This window comes from Leopardus geoffroyi, chromosome B1, assembly GCF_018350155.1.
Source record: "Leopardus geoffroyi isolate Oge1 chromosome B1, O.geoffroyi_Oge1_pat1.0, whole genome shotgun sequence".
Lineage (NCBI taxonomy): Eukaryota > Metazoa > Chordata > Mammalia > Carnivora > Felidae > Leopardus > Leopardus geoffroyi.
This window is the reverse complement of record NC_059327.1, coordinates 142894259-142913959: the sequence shown is the minus strand read 5'-3', so window position 1 is coordinate 142913959 and position 19701 is coordinate 142894259. Positions and strand designations below refer to the sequence as shown.

Below are 19701 nucleotides of genomic sequence, written 5' to 3'. Positions count from 1 at the left end.
ATGGTTCACTGAGTCTGTTTTCTGAATTGGGGGCTGGAGGGAGGTGAGTGGGGAAGGGTAATATTTGCTAAGCACTGATGGTATATCGAATGCTTTACTCACTTTGCCCTCACTGAATCCCCATAATCCTATCTCTAGAAGGTAAATGCTGGTTTAGCTGCATCTTACACAGAGAACACGGAAGCATAGAGTCTGTGCCCATCCCAAGATCAGTCAGTAAGTTGCTGTGGCCAGAATCCAAACCCTGGTGTGTGTGACTCCAGTGCCTTTGCACTCTCTCCCTACACTACTACTTTCATTTTTTAAAATTCTAACTCTCATCTCGGTGTCTACTTGTTTGCTGATCTGGAAAATACCAGCCAGTCCAACCCAGGCTTTCTCTGTGTGAATTTAGATAGGATACACTTAGCCAGTAAGACATCCCTGTAGTGCCAAATTGTGTTTATTGACTCATCTCTGGCTCTTGATGTGCTTGTCTTTCTGATCACTGCATAACTCAAAAGAAGATGGTGTGCTATTTTATGTGTCCTTTGATATGGTAAGTGGCAGCCTTACCTATTTTTTTGGAAGCAATGAGTAGAAATTATATGAGCTGAAATTTCCTATTCAACTTCACAACACTGTCCTTGGTTTGGCTTTTGAATAGTCTCCAGGAGACGTACGAAGCAAAAAGAAATGAATTTCTGGGAGAACTTCAGAAGAAAGAAGAAGAAATGAGGCAAATGTTTGTTATGAGAGTGAAGGAGAAAGAAGCTGAACTCAAAGAGGCAGAGAAAGAGGTAAGCCATCTGTCCTCCTTCAAGTGAGAGAAAAATAAGTAAGATGTTTTATTAATACTTCACATTATATAGAACTTCATGCTCTCCTAAGTACTTTCTACATATATTTTATCATATGAGCAGCTACCATGGTAAGAGAAGCAGGTCATGTATTATTCCCATTTTACAGATGATAAAACTGAGAGCCATAAAGCTTAAATGAGTTATGCAGTCACATACCTAGTAAGTAGCAGAGCTGAAACCAAAACTAGACCTTAGGTCTTCAGGAGTGGTCTCGTGTTCTCTGTAGCTCAATATCTCCTTAATTTATAAGTCTTGCAACATAAGAGTTGGGATTCTGGGACTGTTATTACTATTATTGTCTTAGTCTATGAGCCAACTCAGTGAGCTAAACAGTGGATGGGCCCTTGGGCACAACCTGATGGGTAATGGTCTCCATATGCCCTATCTGTATATGCATCTTCTTTGTGGGCATGCTCTCCCTGCTCCAGCATCCTTTGACTCCTCTCATTGCCCGTGACCAGGCCAGATTAACTGCCTCCTAGAAGGTCATATGGGTTTCTGCATAACACTTATCTCATACGGAGAGCGGAGAGCGTGAGAGGGGGAGGGAGGGAGAGTAATCTGTTTGTCTCTGATGGCAGATAATGAGTATCTCAAGTTCATGACCTATAGCTATATTCATTTCCAAATTGTCTAAATAATTTCTTCATCATTCTCTTTTCATTTATCTTTATAAAGGCCACTGAAATTTAGAGGTTATTTAAATAGCTAAGCACTCAGTATAGTTTTGCTACAGAGAAAGGAAAGTTGAGCCTTATTTGTTGTTGATTATAAATACCAAGTGGATGCTGGATGGAAATCTAGAATTATCTAGTAAGAGTTATTTCCTTCATTCTTTCTTCCCTTCCTCCCTCCCTCCCTCCCTTCCTTCCTGCTTTTGTTTCTGCCTTGTGATAATTTTCTGAATTTGGTTTGTCAAGAAATTTGCCAGAAATCTCCCAACATATTCTTATTATTTGAACACCATACATCATCTGTGGTCACTGTGTATGTCTCTAAGTAAATGTATATTATACATTTTGAAAAAGGACCAGAAATAAAGAACTACCATTACCACTTGGGTAATTTCTGTTAGGAGCATGGATAATTTTTATTTTCTTCCTTATGCTTTTTACAATGAATATGTATTTTATTATCAGTAAAAATGAACAGAATTCCCTTTAGTGGAATTCCACAGACTCCAAATCTCAAATGCTCATAGGGCTCCGAGGGGTGATCTTTGCCCTCTCAGCCTGGCTCCTCCAGGAGTGCCAGACGGTGCTTCCCTTGTGGGATTAAAGCACGTGCAGGAACACGAGGCATGTTTGGGGTTTGAACAGATGCAGAAGATCTTCAGCTGTAACTTTCCACTCCCCTCACCAAACTTGGCCTCCTCTTTTCCTCTCCAGCTCCATGAGAAGTTTGACCTCCTAAAGCGGACACACCAAGAAGAGAAGAAGAAAGTGGAAGACAAGAAGAAGGAGCTGGAGGAGGAGGTGAACAACTTCCAGAAGAAGAAGGCAGCGGCTCAGCTCCTGCAGTCCCAGGCACAGCAGTCTGGGGCCCAGCAAACCAAGAAAGACAAGGATAAGAAAAAGTAAGCGGGAGTCCCCCCCATGCATCGGGGCCCTCTAACCATTGATTCCTCTTGCATGTTTCTACTTTTTCCCATTTACAGACTGGAAACTGGTCTGTTACCAGAAAGATAAATGCAAGTCTTTTCTCTACAGTGCAGGGAAGATGATACAGGTTTTTAAAGTATTTGTAAAGGGTACAGAAATATTAATTTATAAAACTTGACCACATGACCAAGCAATCAGGGCTGGAGGAACCTGCTGTCTCCGGTGGCATCTTCTGCACCAACACTAGGACTCTTGAGAAGACAGTCCATATCTCTTCACTACTCCCTGGAGACAATCCTCATGACTCTTGATAAAGGGCATCCTAAAATGATGATTGTTAAAATTTTTCTATCCTGTGTCGTGAGGCTTGATAAGCCGGTCACTGAAAGCCTTGTTTCCGAAATGGAAGATCGGGACGAACCGCTAGTGGCCACAAGTTTTCCCTTAAATTCAATAAGATGGTGAATTGTTTTATTGTGGAAATGGGATCGAAATACCCTTCCAGTTAAGACACCCTCACCAATCCTCAAAACACACCTATCTCCATACAAAAAAAAAAAAAAAAAAAAAATTTTTTTTTAAATATGGCTTTGATTTAATGTGCCAAAGGGTCAGATTCTGCTCTTAAAGTAGTCACTTCCTGTAATACTCCAATAGTGGCTGCCTGAATCCAGTGGGAGACTTGGGCCTGCCTTGAAATTCTCTCATGATTTGAAGCTCTACATCAAAGCACCTTAACGACTAGAGAGTGCGGTTTTATGACAATCGCTACTGGATTGACAATAAGCACAGTGGTCAGTACAGTACCTTCTAGGAAATCTTTTGTGGCGGCTGGATGGCGAACCCACAGATACTGCCCTGCTTGGTCTAACACACAGTGCTCCTAGGGCAGTGATAAGGCAGCCCCGAATGTGTTTCAGGATTCTTGCTCTTTATCCTTAGATGCCGAGATTCTAGGGGAAAAGCGGACAATTAAGTAAACGATAAAAATGTTGGTACTCGGGTAGGCAAAGAATTAAATTTTAACAAATAGAGCAGATAGGATTGAATCTGCACAGTAATTGAGACCTATCATGGGGGACTGGGCACAGTGGTGGTGTCCTTAGTCTTGGTGAGCACGCAGACTCACCCCTGAGGGACCTCATTACACTGCCTGTGGCAGAAAGCACAATAGACTTCTACAGTGATACACAGAGAGAGTTTTAAATTATGCCTTTGACTTTCCAAGCTCTGAGACAGCAGAAAATGTGTCAAGAGAGCAAAGAAGTAAGCATGTTTTCTAAGCAATAGAAAGTAGCTGGTGTAGATGTGGTGTGATTTCTATGGGGTTGGTGCAGACCCAAGTGTTCAAGGCCTCCCAAGGGCTGAAACTTTACTTATGCCGGATTAATTCTGGGAGTAACAATTGCCTAGATTTTAATCCAGTTCAAGAAAGTGCCTTGTGCTGTGCTTGTTGGGAGAGTATCAGTCACGCATGGTGACGTTCCTCATGCAGAGATTCAGAGATGAAATGAAAGTCATTTGGCACTATCTATACACTTGTTGATCCTAACTAACCCAACATAAAAATGAGAGAGAGAGAGAGAGAGAGAGTGTGGTGTGTGTGTGTGTGTGTGTGTGTGTGTGTGTGTGTGTGTGTGTAAATGACCACATCCATAGGCATGGATGAAACAAAAAAGCTGCTGACTCACAGCTTAGGAAACCCAAAGTCAAGTTTTTCTTACCCTTAAGCACTAATGTGCATAAAGGTACATGTTTCAGAACTAAAAATGTTTTTAAAAGACCAGCAGTGTTCCAAGGATATTTCATGTACGCTGGATGTGCCTTTAAGCAATACTGGTTCCAAGAGCGGATCCGTACTGTGCCTCCATTAAAAAAAGGTCTCTCCAGTAATAGACTTCCCAGCATAGGGAGGTTTTTCCTTGCCCTTTTGATCATTTTAGGTTATTTTCGCCCCAGCCTTGGGCCTTAGTGGTGTGTAATGCTTTTCAAGTTTACATGAAGTATGTGCAAATTCTATTTTAGCCTTATTTATACATTCTTGTGTATCATTAATAGAATTAGACTTCATTTGGTGTGCAGTAGTGACCAGGTTTTGTACCTGACGATGGCACATATGTGTTGGCTGGTTCTTAACCTTTTCTACAACTTTCCCATTTGAGCACAGAAAGCAACTGCAAGTTGGAGGCCTGAAGTATAAAAGTTAACCACCCCTCTCCCGCCCCCGCCACCCCTTCCAGCCAGGGGAGAGTTCTGGTTAGAGAGGACCACAGAAAGACAGTCACCAGGGTAACCAGAGCAGCTCTTTGAAAATAAATGGGAGACTCTTGTCTCCTCGTGTAGCTGGAAGAGATGCCGGAGTCACCATACATGCCACTTAGGGGCTGGCTCTGTTTCAGGGAGACAGTTTTTACGAAAGAGATGCTTATTTATTCACCTGGTATGCTTCCACCTCGGAAATTAGTTTTTCTAATAGTTTTAAATTCTGTTTTTTCTATTCTAATGACACGCTCCCTTTATAACGTAGGTAAGGCTTTATGCTTCTACTTGAGCTGTAGTGTCATGAGAGCATATAACCTTCCCTAAGATTACAGACAAAGTAGAGCTAACCCTGGCACTGCCGTTAGCCGGACCCCACCTCCTGCCCTTTCTGGCCACCAAGGCACTTCCCTTGTTTGCGGCTATGCCGCAGTGGTGCGAGTACCCGAGGGTAAGTTGTTCAGTGGACAGCATTCTTTTCTGAAACTTTGCACAATTGCCAGTGGGCGTTGGTGGTGACGTTTCATCCATCCCAAAAGGAAGTTTTAAAATCCATCATTTTAAAACTGTACCTGGCATCTGATAACCATGGTTTATACAGTCATCCACTCATCTTAAAAAAAAAAAAAAAAAAAAAAAAATTTTTTTTTTTTTTTAATTCTTGCTAAGGAATGAAGTTGCATGTTTCAGACTTGCCTAAAATTAGATGTGCGGATCTCGGGTTTGGTTTTGCGTTGTACCTAAACGCGGGGGAAGGCTCCTGGCACCTGCTGTAGCTGTAGCCACACGATGCTCATCCTGTTTTCCCTTTCCAAGTAGATTAATAGCATGACCACTCACTGTATCCCAGTCCCCAAGTTCATCTTTTGAAGACATTATTGTAGATTTATTCTCTGACTCCAGCCACTCAGTAATGGGAAGGTGTTGCTCCTATTCAGTACCGATGTGATGACCAAACCTAATAGATTGTGATTTATGTTATTTGAGAAAATGAAAATCAAATAGCAAATCCTTCCACTGTCACATGTAGTGGTTTCAAGAAGTCACTCGTAAATTACATGCAAACGGAAACTAACCATGTGTTAATTCAGTATTAAAATTTTGCTTTTGCTTGTCGTGTAGAATAGCTTACTCAAATTTGTGGTTTTAATTTCTGTCGATTCCATAATCATTGCATGAGCATTCACCATCACCGAATGCTGGTGCTGGCACTCCTAATTTTCCTTTCTTTTTTATTTATTATTATTTCTAACTTTTTTGTTTTGTTTTTTAACTTGCAGTGCAAGCTTCACATAAAGCCTGGCAAGCCAAGGATGGTCCCGCATTCACCTGCTTTTGCAGTAATATTGTATCTCTGCCATCTGTGTCCTTTTGTTTTATTTTATTTTTTTACCCTTCCCCAGACACCAATAACTATTAACTCATTTTGCTGAATGTTGTTGGGTAGTGGAAAATGATAGAACAAGAGAATAACACCAAAAGCTCTGTGCAGCTGGACTTTGTTTCTGGAAAGTAAATGATTTGCCTTTTATGCCTGTTCAGAGCGGCAGCAGGAAGCATGCCTGTTGCTTGTATGTTGCTTTGGACCGAGGGACAGAGGGTCAATGGCTCCATGTACGTCTGTCAGGAGAACTTCTCATCGTCTCAGCAGCTGAACCATAACCCTGAATAGCCATGACAACAACTTGGCTTTTCTTGATTTCTCATCTCCATGGTGGCAGAAGCCCTGAACTCACTCTGCCTCTTCTCCACACGTGCCCCAACCAGGGTAGCTTTGTATGTAGGTAGAACGGTGGGTCAGCTTTTTAGGACCTATGCATTTGCATGGATATTCATTATTATAATTTTATTTGACCCATGTTGTGGGTCTCTTCACACTGTCCCCTCATACGGCTTTCAAAATATGTCTGAACCCCTATCTCTCAAATCCTGGACAAGTTGGACTGTAATGAGAGAACTGCTGATGGTCTCTTTTATCAGCACAACCTGATCCTCTCACAGTTAGTGATCTCCAAGGTCAGGTCGTATAACATTGCCTAGTAGAAGAATCCTCTACTAAGGATGATGGGTTTCCCACAACCTCCCTTCCACTTACAATGAGCACTCTTTCACACTCTCCGTGGTCAATGACCGATTCTAGGATATCCGTACTTCTAATAATACTTTTCAATCATGAGGAGAAAATCTTCAGAAATGCTTCAAATAGAAAATTTGTTATAAACTGTATATCATCTGCAGCACAAATTATGAGGGGATCTCATCAATTTAAGGTAGAAATGGGAAGGGGGGCACGCCTGGGTGGCTCAGTCAGTCAAGCATCCGACTTTGGCTCAGGTCACAATCTTACGGTTCATAAGTTCAAGCCCCGCATCGGGCTCTCTGCTGTCACCACAGTCTGCTTCAGATTCTCTGTGCCCTTCTCTCTCTGCCCCTCCCCCTGTTTACACACACACTCTCTTTCTTCCTTCCTCAAAAATAAAAAATAAAACATTAAGAAGGAAATGGGAAGGCACTTGACACAAAGCCATGAGTGAAGAAGGTAGAAATTCAACTGCACATCTAGCTTCTGTGCATGGTCTCCTTTCCATATTTGGCGATAACGGGAAGGAGAACTAGAGCAGCTGGTCTTTCATATCCAGTTGTCTTGAAGGAGTTTCTTCATTTTGTCCTCACCATGACTAGCTCCACCTGCTCTCTGTGTCCCAGCCCATCACCCTGTCATTGAGAATCAGGGCCAACCCACAGGCCACGACACAGACCACGGAAACGGGCATATTGACTCTCCTTTCGGTTCTGTTCCTTTGTGAGGCTTATCCCTTCATCTTCTTGATTTTTTTTCCCCCTCCATTAACAAGATCTTCCCAACTTCTAACTCAATAGTCTCCTGTTCCTTACTTAAAAGAGTATTCTTTCTCACGAACCTGATGCTCCAGCTCTGTGCTTCCTCTCAGCCTTCACTAGTCAGACATTAGGTAAATAAGATAGAAGACACTGTACCTTCCCTGACACACACATACAATCCACTGCCCCCCCCCCCTTTTTTTAAATAAGTCTCTAGTTGATTCCAAAAAAGTTTCTTTTTTTTCCTTCTCTCCATTCTCAATCATACTTTTAGGGGAAAGAAGTTATGGTCTTCCATGAACTGAGTTAGGCTTAAGTAGGCAAAGTAAAAATTCAGTTTCACTGAAGCCCAAACTAAGCTGGGCTAGAAACTGCAAACTAGAATCAGCAATGGTGGTATAAAGACTGATTTAGGAGGTACTGGACTAATGTTTTTGTTTTGTTTTCTTTAATGATTCTAGTCCAAAGCTAGTTGTGGAGCAGCCAAATACTAGATGGCATGCCGATTCTAACCATGGCTAAATTTGCTCATGTGCTGTGCACCAGACAAAAGCTTGAATACTTGTGTTGTATGCTTGTTCCAACCGCTGCTTGTGTGAGCATTTTTGTGCCTTGTAACAGAAAATATACATGTAAATTCCAAAAATGGTCATTTTAAAATTACCATTTTTAATGCATCACTGAAACCTTTTCAAAAGTGAGCCTCGCTGTGAAAGGCATCCATCCAGCTGACTTTTTGATTCCAAGATTGTTGATTTTTTTTTCCTCCCATGAAAATTTTCATGAGAAAATGAATCATACGGAGAGTCAGGGAATAAAAAGTCAAAAGAAAGTTCTAGAAGCTTTTTTTTTTTTTTTTAACATGTTGCTTCTGAACTCTTTTCTACTCCTGCTCCCCCGCCCTGTTTGGTTTGTTATTGCTGCCCTTCTCTTCTTTCTGTATCTGTGCCTTTTTTCACAGTAGTCCTTGGCTCTGCACGGAATAAATGATACCCTCAAATCTAATTGGATGTGCTTTCGCCTTTGCATGTAAGTACAGTAGTAAGAAAACTTTGAGATCTTTTGGACTTTTTTAAAATTAGAGAAACAAACGGGATAGGTGAATTTTTTTTTTTTTTTCCTTTTTTGGAGGGAGGTATAGGGAGGTAATGGTTTGAGTAGCCTTTGCTTACAAAAAAAAAACAAAAACTATATATTTAAAATAACCACATTTGTACCTTTTCCACAAGAAATATAAATTCAGTTTTTTCTTGATACCAGTATGGAGGTCAGAAATTATTGTTCCCAGCTGTGTTCTACACAGCATTGTGGGCATCGCTGGAGATTAGAGGGTCCTTGGTTCTGACTATGTAAATAAAGGTAGAATAAGAAACTACCACCTTCCATTGGAGAAAATCAAGAGGAAAATGTTTTTTATGCTAAGCTGCTTTTATGACTGCTTAATTTTTTTGACGATCTTGGTTTAATGGTCTTTCCCTCACGCTAACTGCTAGCAGTGAACACACCTGTTGTTTTGTTTTTTTGCCAGATCTAGCTGGCCTCTCCCCAAATCTTTTGTTCAACCATAATGACCATTGCTTCTGGACTTTAGATACTCGTAACAGTTGTACATGCAGTAGAATGTGATGGAGAAGCATTTTGGGAATTTATTAGCAGTTAGAGACTATGTTTTCCCAACCTAGGCTCCTTCTTAACTGGTCAAAGTTTTGTCCAGAAAGGGCATCTCAGCCAGGGGAACATTTAATGTCACACTGAGCACAGGTTCTTTATTACCTTCCTTCTCTGCTTTGGAATCTCACCAGCAATAACACTTAGTCTTCATATCTTGTGCACCTCAAACAAATGGACTGGGTTTCTTCACTTTCTTGACATATCCATTAGTGTGTCACATATAGACTGTTGAATCTTGGTTTCAGCTGTTATCAACCCATGTCATACTGTCTCTGTGTGGTCCTTCCAAACCGTCCTTTCAGATCCCTTTGCTTTGCCATTTGCAAGTGTCTGAAATCGTCACGTCTCAGCTTCCAGAAGTCTTGGTTCCATTGACAGGACACATATGTGATGATTCTTTAGTGGAAATTATGACCTACAAAGTCTAGATTGTATGTAGGTATGAAGGGAATTTTTTAAATAAATTGAAAAGCTGTGAACAGCATTAGAACTTTGTCTATTTCTTAATTTTAAAATATGCTGATATGCCTTAAACTGTAGTTGTAGAACACTGTCATTTTTGCTGTTTGAAAATAACCAATGTGTTTCTAAAAAAAAAAAGTGTTGTGTAATCTACTTTCAGTGTTAATGCAGAATTGTCATATATGTAAGCTGCATGTTAGACACTCGTCCTTTTTAAAAACTAAAATAATTGTATCGATATGAACTATATCATTTTTTTCAAGTAAGAAAGTAATCACTTAGCAAACATGCTCGGTAATTTGGTGTCTGTTAAGGTAGGAGAGTGGTGGACAGGTAATCTATGCATATATCACTAGTGCCAAGACATAAAAGTGGGGGAAAATATATTTTTACCCAAACAATGTGTGCCCTTTTGTGAGTTATTTTTAGTCAGTGTTTGGTATGCATATGTACACATGGTTATTATGTTGGGCAAAAGAAGTAGGGATGAAAGAGTCTCCTGCTTTCCTGCCTTGTCTGGTGGATTTCAAATGCTACCATCTGCACGGCTCCAGCTCCTCCCAGATACTTGCCATGTGGTGTCCTGTATTTCACATATGGTCTCTGCTACCCTTTCTCCCCCATTCCCATTCCCTTCTGTCCTGATTGGTGTTCCTGGCACCGCACCGCCTCCAGGCCAAGCCGAGGTCTCCTCTTCTTCCCTGGCCTCTGGTGCTACCGCTGCTGGGCTGCTCAGCCCCAGCTGTGCTCCGGGAAGTCATCCCTGTAACTGATACACTGCTGTTCTTTCACAGTTGTAGAAAAGCCCCCCCCCCTTTTTTTTTTTTTTTATTTTTTAAGACTTTAAGAATCAAATTTGAATCTGAATCTTTCTTTTTTCTCTTCTGTAGCTTCTTCTTTATGTAACCATCCTGTTGACAAGCCCTACTCTCTCCTAATGGACATAGAGCATTAGAAGAGCAGGAGCTGTCTGTTCACACGTGTTGGGGAAGAGTTACCTCATTTCCACCATCGCCTCCTATTCTTTTAAAGTCTGGGTCAAATATTGCATTGCTGTTTGTACTTGTCAATGTCTGTTTACAAACCACTGCCCATAGTGGTTACTAAAGTGACTCATCATTACCAAAAACAGGAATACTCAATAGTACTTAAAAGGAAATTGAGTGAAAAAAAGAACTTGGGCCAAGACCCAAGATAGCCATGTGTTGGAATCCTCTTGCTTAGCTGTCATGTTCTTGAAGCTGCTGATCTGAGAACTCATGGACTGAAGACAGCATGTACCCTACTCTGAGGTGGTCACCACCTCCAGGGTCCGCAAACTTGATTTCATGTTAACTCCAGACCTCTCTGTCCCATGAGCAACATTCTGAACAGCCCCATCAGGACCCTCAACCATCAATCAGGTCATAAGATCCGGGCAACATTCTCCTTCCTTTTGTTAGTTTTATGAGTTGTTTTCACGTTTGGGATTTTTTTTTTTTTTTAACATTTGATATTGCATGAACAGAGATGGCTACAATTTTTTTATTCGGAGTGTTCTATTGATGCAATGTTTTTATTTTTCAGCTGACCATCTGCCTCTTGAGAGAGAGAAGTGGGCATCCTTCCTTTAAATTCAGGAACCACTGTTGTTTTATTTAACTCTTTTTCTGTTATCTGCATCCCTTATAAGAGTTGTTTTGGGTTTGGGATTCTGTTTTGGGAAAAAAAAAAAAATCCAGTTAGCCAGTTCTGTTTTATGTATTGGTTATTCAAACTTAGTTTGGTATCAAAATTATGCCAGTTTTAAGTTCAAGGGGAAATTTAAGTGAAGTTTAAGTCACAGAATTCTGGTTAAGAATCTGTCATCTCAGATACAACCAAAAAGATCCCTCTGCTATCACTGGGGTTATGACCTACAAGTCTTAATCATGTTTAAAATGTGCCAGTGTTGGGTAGAGGACTTTTCTGCCTCTGCGACTCACTTTATACTTTAAGGTACCTTAAAATAACTTTCTGGCCCATCCCTGCCTTTCTATGTACTGTGAACCTCCGCTTTACCTTGTTTCCAAAGTTTTTTGTGTCCCAGACCATGGGAACAAACCCCAACAAACTATAAAGCTGTCCCAGACAATCACTTCAATACAATGGTTCTGCTCACATTGTCTTCTCAGTTACCCAGGTGGCTTTCTCTACCATGTCTGTGGAAAAAAGTTTGCTAGAATTCACTTAAAGTACACCCAACCTGCAAACACACACTTCTGCCAGTTGAGGCTGTGGTTTCTAATGCTGACCCAATTGTGAAGGGCTGGAGAGATGGAAGGGCTAGATTACTTTATTAGCAGTCACCTATTAGGGGCACTTTTCCTAATCAAGGGACAACTTCTAAAGTCATTTCTGTTCTAGAGCACGAACATGCATTTAAGTTACCTTATAATTTCATTACTTGTCTATATCTAGTCTTTGCTTATTTCCATCACTTTTCAGCCCCATGTTAGGAGGACCATGAAAATACTATTGGTGGCACGGGTTGCACTTGGGAGTGTTCTCCTCCATTTAAGAATGGTAACACGTGCTTCTGTGGTGAAATGAAACAACAGTCCCTACCTCTTAAATCATTTGAATCATTTGCTTCTTGGAAAGAGGTTTCTTTAGAGCAATTGGATGAGCACACTGGTGAGAGGCTTTCTTAGAAAGATACTGTAATTAAATGCAATAAAGTCAAATCCATCTGAGCCATTAAATGATCAAAATATAAATGTCAAGAGCCATCCCCTCCATATTACATTATAATCTGTAAACATATAAATCTGCTAGTGATGTCACCAGTGGTTTAGGGGTGGAAGGGTAGGTGGCAACTCCTTAACTGATACCAGAGCATGACCTATCAGTTTTGTAAGTTAAACACAAACACCCTATTATGTGGAACCATGTACGTACTAAGAACAGTAATGAGATTTATTTTTAATATTTTGATATGAATTTAACCCTATCAGTCATGTTAAAAATGAATTCTGCATCAGCTGGTAAAGACCTTTTTTTGAGCAATTTTAAAAATCCAAGCAGGTAGTAGTTTTTTGTTTTTTTTGTTTTTTTTTTTTAAGTAGAGAAATGTACAGTCTATTGTTGCTATTCCCTTTTTTCTCCCATTTTGGCCAGGTTAGAGGAAACGTGGGGGAACAAGTTATTACAATAGGTTAGCTTCTGTTCAGTGACCTAGGGAAAGCTGACCACATGCCACCGGTCAAGTGTGCTGTCCTCTCCATTGGAGTTTTACTTCAGGTGGTTCCTTTTCTCAGGTGTTGAAAAAACTGATAGGTTCTCAAGTTCTCCTGGCTGACCAGTGAAGAGATGTGAAACCATCCCAGGACTAATTATCATCAATAATAAAAATCATTTGCTTATCCCTAGCTAGATTGTCGAAAAGAAAAGCAAGAACTGAGCCAACTGAATGGATTTCCATTGGTAATGGGCTTTTTATTTTTCATTTGGTCTTTTTAAAAATATTACTTGATTTCAGATACAGATTGCCTTCTTGCTTGCTACAAGTGTAGTCTAGATGGTCTACTTGAGATTGGCGCATGTATAAAGGAGAGATCTTCTGAATCAGTATTTGCTGAGCTGGAGCGGAAAAAAAATTAGCTCATCTTCCCAATATGCTAGGCCAAACATCCCCCCTCCCCACCCCCCCCCCCGCCAATCCACTGTATCTACCAAATGAAACTTCCTTCTTAGTTATTGATGGGTTTTTGCCTATTGGCCTAGCTTATAAGTAAACCATTCTGGATGTCTGAAAAACTACAGAACCTTCACTGTATTTCAATGCTGTTTCTACACCAAACCTTTTGCTTTGCAGATGACTGTCCTTTCCACCCTGGAGACAGACAGTGGTATCAGTGTGGATCCCTTTGAAGATCCTTGCACCTGAGTTCTTAAGACCATGGCATTTAGTCCTTGTGACTGGTACCATCTGGCTTTCCGATCAGTCTCTAGCCAGTAGCTGAAACCCCCTTGGCTATCGAAGGGATTTAATGTGTTGATTTGAAAAGACTAATTGTAGTTTTGCATAGTTGCACTACAAGAAGAAACGATGAATTGTGAGCCTAGATATCGACTCACCTCCCTTCCCAACCTTCCTAACCTGACAAGTAGCTATACAGAAATGAGATATCTTGGCTGTCAGTGGAATATTGTTGAAGCACAAATGAAGGTCTAACATCTGCCTGAAATCAGTTACTTGCAGTGCTGTGAGTTGAATGGCACTTTGGTCCATGTAGAAACTTTCAAAATTACAGCACCTAGATCAGAGGAGGCAGAGGCTATTATAATGAGGCTGGTCCCTGTCCCACATTTAAAACAAACAAAAACCCAAGTGTGTATGGGGTAGTGCAGAATAATAATTGTTCAAAGAGTCCAACTTAACCATGCCTTCTCTGCCCAATGCTCTTAGAACTGTGAAGGCGCCATTCTAGCACTCCTGCCCTTTATTCACATCCATCCACCCACCTTCCCCACCCTGTCCCTCTCTCTCTTTACAAACACTTTATTCTCTATACTGTACCAGGCCTACATTAGATGCTGGGAATGTAGCCAAACACTATGAATTGCACTTGTCTCTGTATATCTTATGAACACAGCAAGTTTTTGGAGCAAAAGGTAAGCCCTTTCAGTGCTAAATTGCTTAAAGACATTGTATTCTGAAAAGCAAAAGCCCTCTCCCCCACCTTGCCCAGATTGCTTTTCATTGATTGCTTAAGGTTGCCCTTCAGTCTGGAGTGTCCTCTTTCCTAACAAAATAAGCTGTTTCTGAGAAATGAGAAACCAGTTCACCGGGCCTATACTTTTCTACTACTCTGCTGTTGTGTAACACATTAAGATCAACAATTCCGGCATTTGATAGGCTATGAAGATTGTACTTTATAGTCAAGACAAAGGGAGAGGTTTTTCCCAGTTCACCCTTAACTCAGAAGCTCCTGGAAACTAAAAATGAATTGTGAGCGCTGCCCAAACTTCTCTGGTAAGATATTCTTGGTTAACTCTTATTACACTTTTCAATAATAAAGGGCTTGCAAGACAGAGGTCTCTATCCTACACCTGGGTGTTAGGCATATTGGTACATCATAGAAACCATAAACTCATGGTGAGTGAAAGCTTTAATTCTTTGATGCAATCTATGCTATATAAGTATGTACTTTATCTTTTCTGTCTTAATGAATTTGGTCAAATCAACTCAACTCAAAGCTTGCTGGACTCAAATCCAGCAAGGTTTGGGGGGTTGGCTATTTTCAAGTATTCTCAATCACATTTCTAGGTTATTTTGCAGGACTAGACAACTCACAAAAATTATTAGTTTTGTAAAACTGGTTTTGTTTCTGTTTTTGGTAGGAGACCTGTCGTCACAATCTGCTCCATACCATGGCAGATCTTGGTCATTTTCCCTCAGTCCCAGATACATACACAGGTCTCCTGTGCTTAAATGTGAATTTATAACTGCAAATGATGTTAATGTTTAACAAGAAACAAGTGTTCAACTCCTCACTCTCCTAGGTCAGCCCAAGTGACTCAATTTCTCCCAGATACTTAAAAAGATGTTTTATTTTCCTCGAGGCACCACCTAGTGGCCAAAGCTCAAAACATTTAATAACAGGAAGAGGAGTCATTCTAACAATTTAAAGGCTAATTTCAAGAATTTTGGAGGTTTCAGAAGTAATTACATTAGACAACGCTTTGTGTTATCAAATATAAAGGGCAAAGGTTTGAGTTAGAAATTGAGCCTTATTAAAAATTCTTAGCTATGTGGCATTAGATAATTCTCTAACTCTCAACTTGCTAATGCAGACCAGGGGTGGGAGTTTTCAGGATGGTTGAGACCATCTGGCATAGTATCTTCCCTTTCCACTTGAAAATGTACAAACTACCTTTAGGACAAAGACAAGCTCCTTACCATGTTGGCCTAGCATCAGCAGTCACATTAAGTGAAAGGCCAGTGTTGCTCTGGGCAGTAATGTTCAAGCATGACTTTCTTATTTCAGGAACTCCAGAATGAGTAAATTAGGAAGCTTGAAAATCCAGGTATGTAGAGTACAGCGGACACACATATGTTGTTTCTAACAGAAGAAAACTACCTGGGGGACAGACACCAATGTCTTAATTCCAACAGTGGAGATGTTAAGCTCCGTCTCATCAGCTCAACTGAGTGAAGAGCTATGCTCTAGCTTCCTTCAAACCAAAGGCAGTGTCAGCAACACTTGTGGCAAATTGGTTTTACCTTTTTACTGGCATTTGGGAACACTCCCCATTCCCAGCCTTCCCCCTCCCCCACACTAATACATCACCTGTGGAAAAAACATTCAATCCCCCACAGATAACTTTATACTCTCAAATTGAATAAAAAATATTTAGCTTCTTCGCTATAGTCTGATCTTCAAGAGGCAGAGCATTCACTTTAACTTTTTCTGTTAAATGAAAGATTGGATAATTTATACCTATTTATTCCCTTGCCTTTGTGGAGGTTTCATGGAATGATAGGCTTTCTAACCACGTGGAGATACCAATTACCCATAAAACTCAAGTTTCCAAATACTGAAAGAATAATTTGTGATGTGATGCCAAGATTTAAGACAGGTAACTCGGGACAGAGTAATGAGCAGGAACATATTCAATGAAAAACTCCATGCTGTTCAAGAATATTGTGCTTTTTCTGTCTCGATCCATGAGTTCAGGCTCCTCAGAGCCAAGAACCCATGGTAGCTCAGGTCTCTGGAACAGTGAACTGAAAAGGGTGCTCAGGAAGATCTGGTCCCCTAAGTACCTTCATTTAATTGAACTATGGGCTAAATAGCTTTGAAGCATGAAAGCTGGCAGCCCAACCATCCCAACTCAGTTTCCCGGAAGAACTACCATGTTCTGGGGCACCTGGGTGGCTCAGTCAGTTAAGTGTCTGACTTTGGCTCAGTTTATGATCTCTCGATTCATGAGTTCGAGCCCCACGTTGGGCTCTGTGCTGACGGCTCAGAGCCTGTAGCCTGCTTTGAATTCTGTGTCTCCCTCTCTCTCTGCTGTCCTGCTTGTGTGCACTCTCTCTCCAAAATATTTTAAAAAACACTTTTTTTTTAGAAACAATACTATGTTCCAAACTGATTTATCAGTTTTTGGTAAGATTAGAAAACCTCAAAGTCAACTAATTAAAATCTTATTGCCCTCTTATATTCAATCTGTAGTGGCTGGACTAGAAATATTCTGATGTTAGACTCAGTTTCATCCCTAGCTTGAACATCTGTTAAATGGGGGTAGGGGGGATTAAGTGCCATTTATTTAACAGAAATGGTGAACATGTGTAGTTGTAAATTTCTTAGAGCTCCCCAATGCAGGAGAATTAAGTAACAGACCAGATGAAAATTAGGGTGTGATTTTTTAAAATGTGTATCTACAAAGCCAATCTCTTGCTATCTTCACCCATAAACAGTTCATGTTTTTAAATCTTCCCTCCCACTGCCTGTACTTACACGGAAGTAAAAGTTTCCCATTTGAATGGATTGCAAGGTTGTGCAGGCAGTCAAACCTTAGTAATTTCAAAGAAGTGGTGACCTAAGAATACTCTTGCTCTGCTAAACAGAACGAAACCAGTGGGCTAAAAATGATGTCATCCAGACATGGGTGCTCTCACAAACCATTCCATCAAATGAAAATTTACTATTTGGAAGGTAAGAAAAAGAGATAATAGAAAAATTCTTTACGTCAAAACCTACATTCCTCAGTCACATTTAAATCCTGTTTTATTTTCTGTGAGCATATATTTGGGATTTTTATCCCAATACCAGTGTCTAAGCAATCAGGAACTTGTACCTCTTCACAAGCAGAAAAAAAGTTAAAGATACAAAGGTTAAGGACAACTTTTATTGCTACCAGAGGCTTTTTATCATCAGCACATGGTTCTGACTGCAATACCTTCTTCAGACTGAACAGGGAGCTGAGGATCCAGAAGTCATTAAGAGAAATACAGGGAGGGTGAATAACTTCCATCAAGAAAATCCTAATAGCTTAACATAAATCTAGGGCACTGAATTCAGTTATGACATGTTATAGACCCAAATCATAGAGCTGCCCCGACATCTAGACAGTCTCTCCTACTGATTACAAATGAATGAAAACTGATCAGTTACCAAAAAAAAAAAAAAAAAAAAAAAAAAAATCTTAGTTGTTCCATGTTTCTTTGGTGAGCACCTGGATACATTAACTTTATCACAAATTCTTTTATATAAATTTCAAAAATGCTTTCAACAAATCTAACCATATCCTAATTACATGCCACTTTTAAGCCTCAATTTAAGAAAAACAAAAATGAAAACAATAATTTTGTTTCCAGACTCCAGGAATTGAAATAAGAAACACAAAATCAATGTGGTAATGTCAGTCCTTTTTCTATTACCACTTCTCATTCATATGGGGCAATTTTAAAGTACCCTTTTGGGATTAATTTGAATCATGGATCAAACATGGCTGTCACACTGAAATGAATTTATTCACTAAATTGCTAAAAAATAATTTTGAGGGTTTCCTAATCAGTGGAAGTCAGGCTATAGATCAACATGCATAAAGTTCATTTAGTATTCAATAAACAAGCAAGCAAAAATGAGGAAAATTAAATCAGGATGCTGGTGACAGAGTGTGCTAGCTATGAATTTTGGAACTTAAAACACTTGAATATAAATTTTTGACATGGGGTCAATCTCCATTACATCTTAGCAGAGAAAAGAATGGAACTGACAAATACTAAAAAAAATTAACTTAAAAACAAATTTGATCTTTTTTGAAGTTTCTAACTTTTTTGGTCTTTAAATGCTTAAATAACGTTGATTATAATTTGCTACCCAAGTAAATGGGTTTTTTTCTGGCTCACTTCAAATCGGCTTGATAAGGTATATAACTTTATAGAACCTTTCCTGGTTTTCCATGTTCCTAATTCCCAGAGTAGTCTACCTTAGTTTGCACTTGAAGGTAACACTTGAAGCTACATGACAGAAACTGGCTGCAAAGGTGGACAAGGAGAAGCATGTCCCTCTTGCCTTGACAGATCAGTGCCACAAACAGAACCCACACTTTCTGAAGCATTATCTTCATTATAGAGCCGTTTGATTCCATCATAGAAGTCATCCACTTCCATTTCCTCTACTTTGCGTTTAGCAGAGGTATGCTTGCACCCACTGGCAGCTGGGAGATGATGGTAGAAGGCTGCTGCACCTCTGACTGGCACTTCTGGTTTGCTGTTGTCCTTGGAGAAATCTAAATCTGGGCCTGGGACAGAGGAGGGATGTAATCTGAACATTCCTTTGTCACAGGTCACCAGGGTGTGCTTGAGGGGACGGTAGACATAAACGGAATTTAGAGGCAGGGAAGACTGCAGAGAAGAAAGGTGATGTGCCACAAGCTCCCGACAGTGGATCAGCTGGGAGCTAGCCATCTGGGCCAGGAAGAAAAAAAACAAAGGTTGATCATTTAATTAATATGCTGGCAGCTTTTCCTCACTGCGCCCTCTGTCCTCCCCAGCTTTGTCTCTCCCCACATCTTCTACTTGAAATTCAGCTATTCCTCCAGTCTACCCATCATCTTCTTAGGGATTATGTCCAAATCTGTACTTCTAATGGAAGTCTCTTTGGAACTTTAATTCTGTAACTGCAATTATATGCAACATCTTCATGAAAACAGAAACTATTCTCTTTTGTTCACTGTGTATATCCAATGTCCACTCTTGTCCAGTGTATTCCTCTTGTCTACAGGGCCCTTCACTCCACCCTCTGCCACTTCCAATCTCTTCATGAGGACCAAGGAACAGATAAACACAAAATTCATTAAAAATTTAAGGAAAAAACCAGAGGCACAAAAAAATTTAAGTAAGGGATGGGGAAGATCATCTAGCTAAGAATTTAGAACAATTTAAGTATTTTGTTTTTAAAACAGCAAATGAGAACTTTTGACAAATTATATTTTTGTAGAAATTAGCAGGCTTGACAACTTTAAGAAGAAATGTTTTTAATTTGGGGTTTGAC

General features: G+C 40.1%; 2 protein-coding genes and 1 long non-coding RNA gene across 9 annotated transcripts in view; 1 reads left to right on the top strand and 2 right to left on the bottom strand.

Annotated features, from left to right (window-relative positions):
• The window catches only part of SEPTIN11 (septin 11), a 91684-nt gene extending 80306 nt beyond the window's left edge, over positions 1 to 11378 (top strand). For 2 of the 6 annotated variants that reach the window (XM_045473661.1, XM_045473666.1), the window contains 3 exons: positions 647 to 779; positions 2231 to 2418; positions 8505 to 10077. In XM_045473661.1, coding sequence (XP_045329617.1) covers positions 647 to 779; positions 2231 to 2418; positions 8505 to 8529 — 346 coding nt within the window. In that variant the 3' untranslated portion in view covers positions 8530 to 10077. Of the gene's footprint in view, positions 1 to 646; positions 780 to 2230; positions 2419 to 5982; positions 10078 to 10566 lie in introns of those variants that run through there. The other 4 variants (XM_045473662.1, XM_045473665.1, XM_045473664.1 and 1 more) reach the window with 4 other exon arrangements.
• On the bottom strand, positions 11187 to 12359 carry LOC123595818. The gene is made up of 2 exons (XR_006711392.1): positions 12263 to 12359; positions 11187 to 11369 (listed from the first exon to the last, which is right to left on the bottom strand). It is a non-coding gene; the product is annotated as an uncharacterized LOC123595818 (long non-coding RNA).
• A 5178-nt stretch (positions 12360 to 17537) lies between these two features.
• The window catches only part of CCNI (cyclin I), a 35769-nt gene continuing 33605 nt past the window's right edge, over positions 17538 to 19701 (bottom strand). For both annotated transcript variants that reach the window (XM_045473667.1, XM_045473668.1), the window contains one exon: positions 17538 to 19115. In XM_045473667.1, coding sequence (XP_045329623.1) covers positions 18666 to 19115 — 450 coding nt within the window. In that variant the 3' untranslated portion in view covers positions 17538 to 18665. The remainder of the gene's footprint in view (positions 19116 to 19701) is intronic.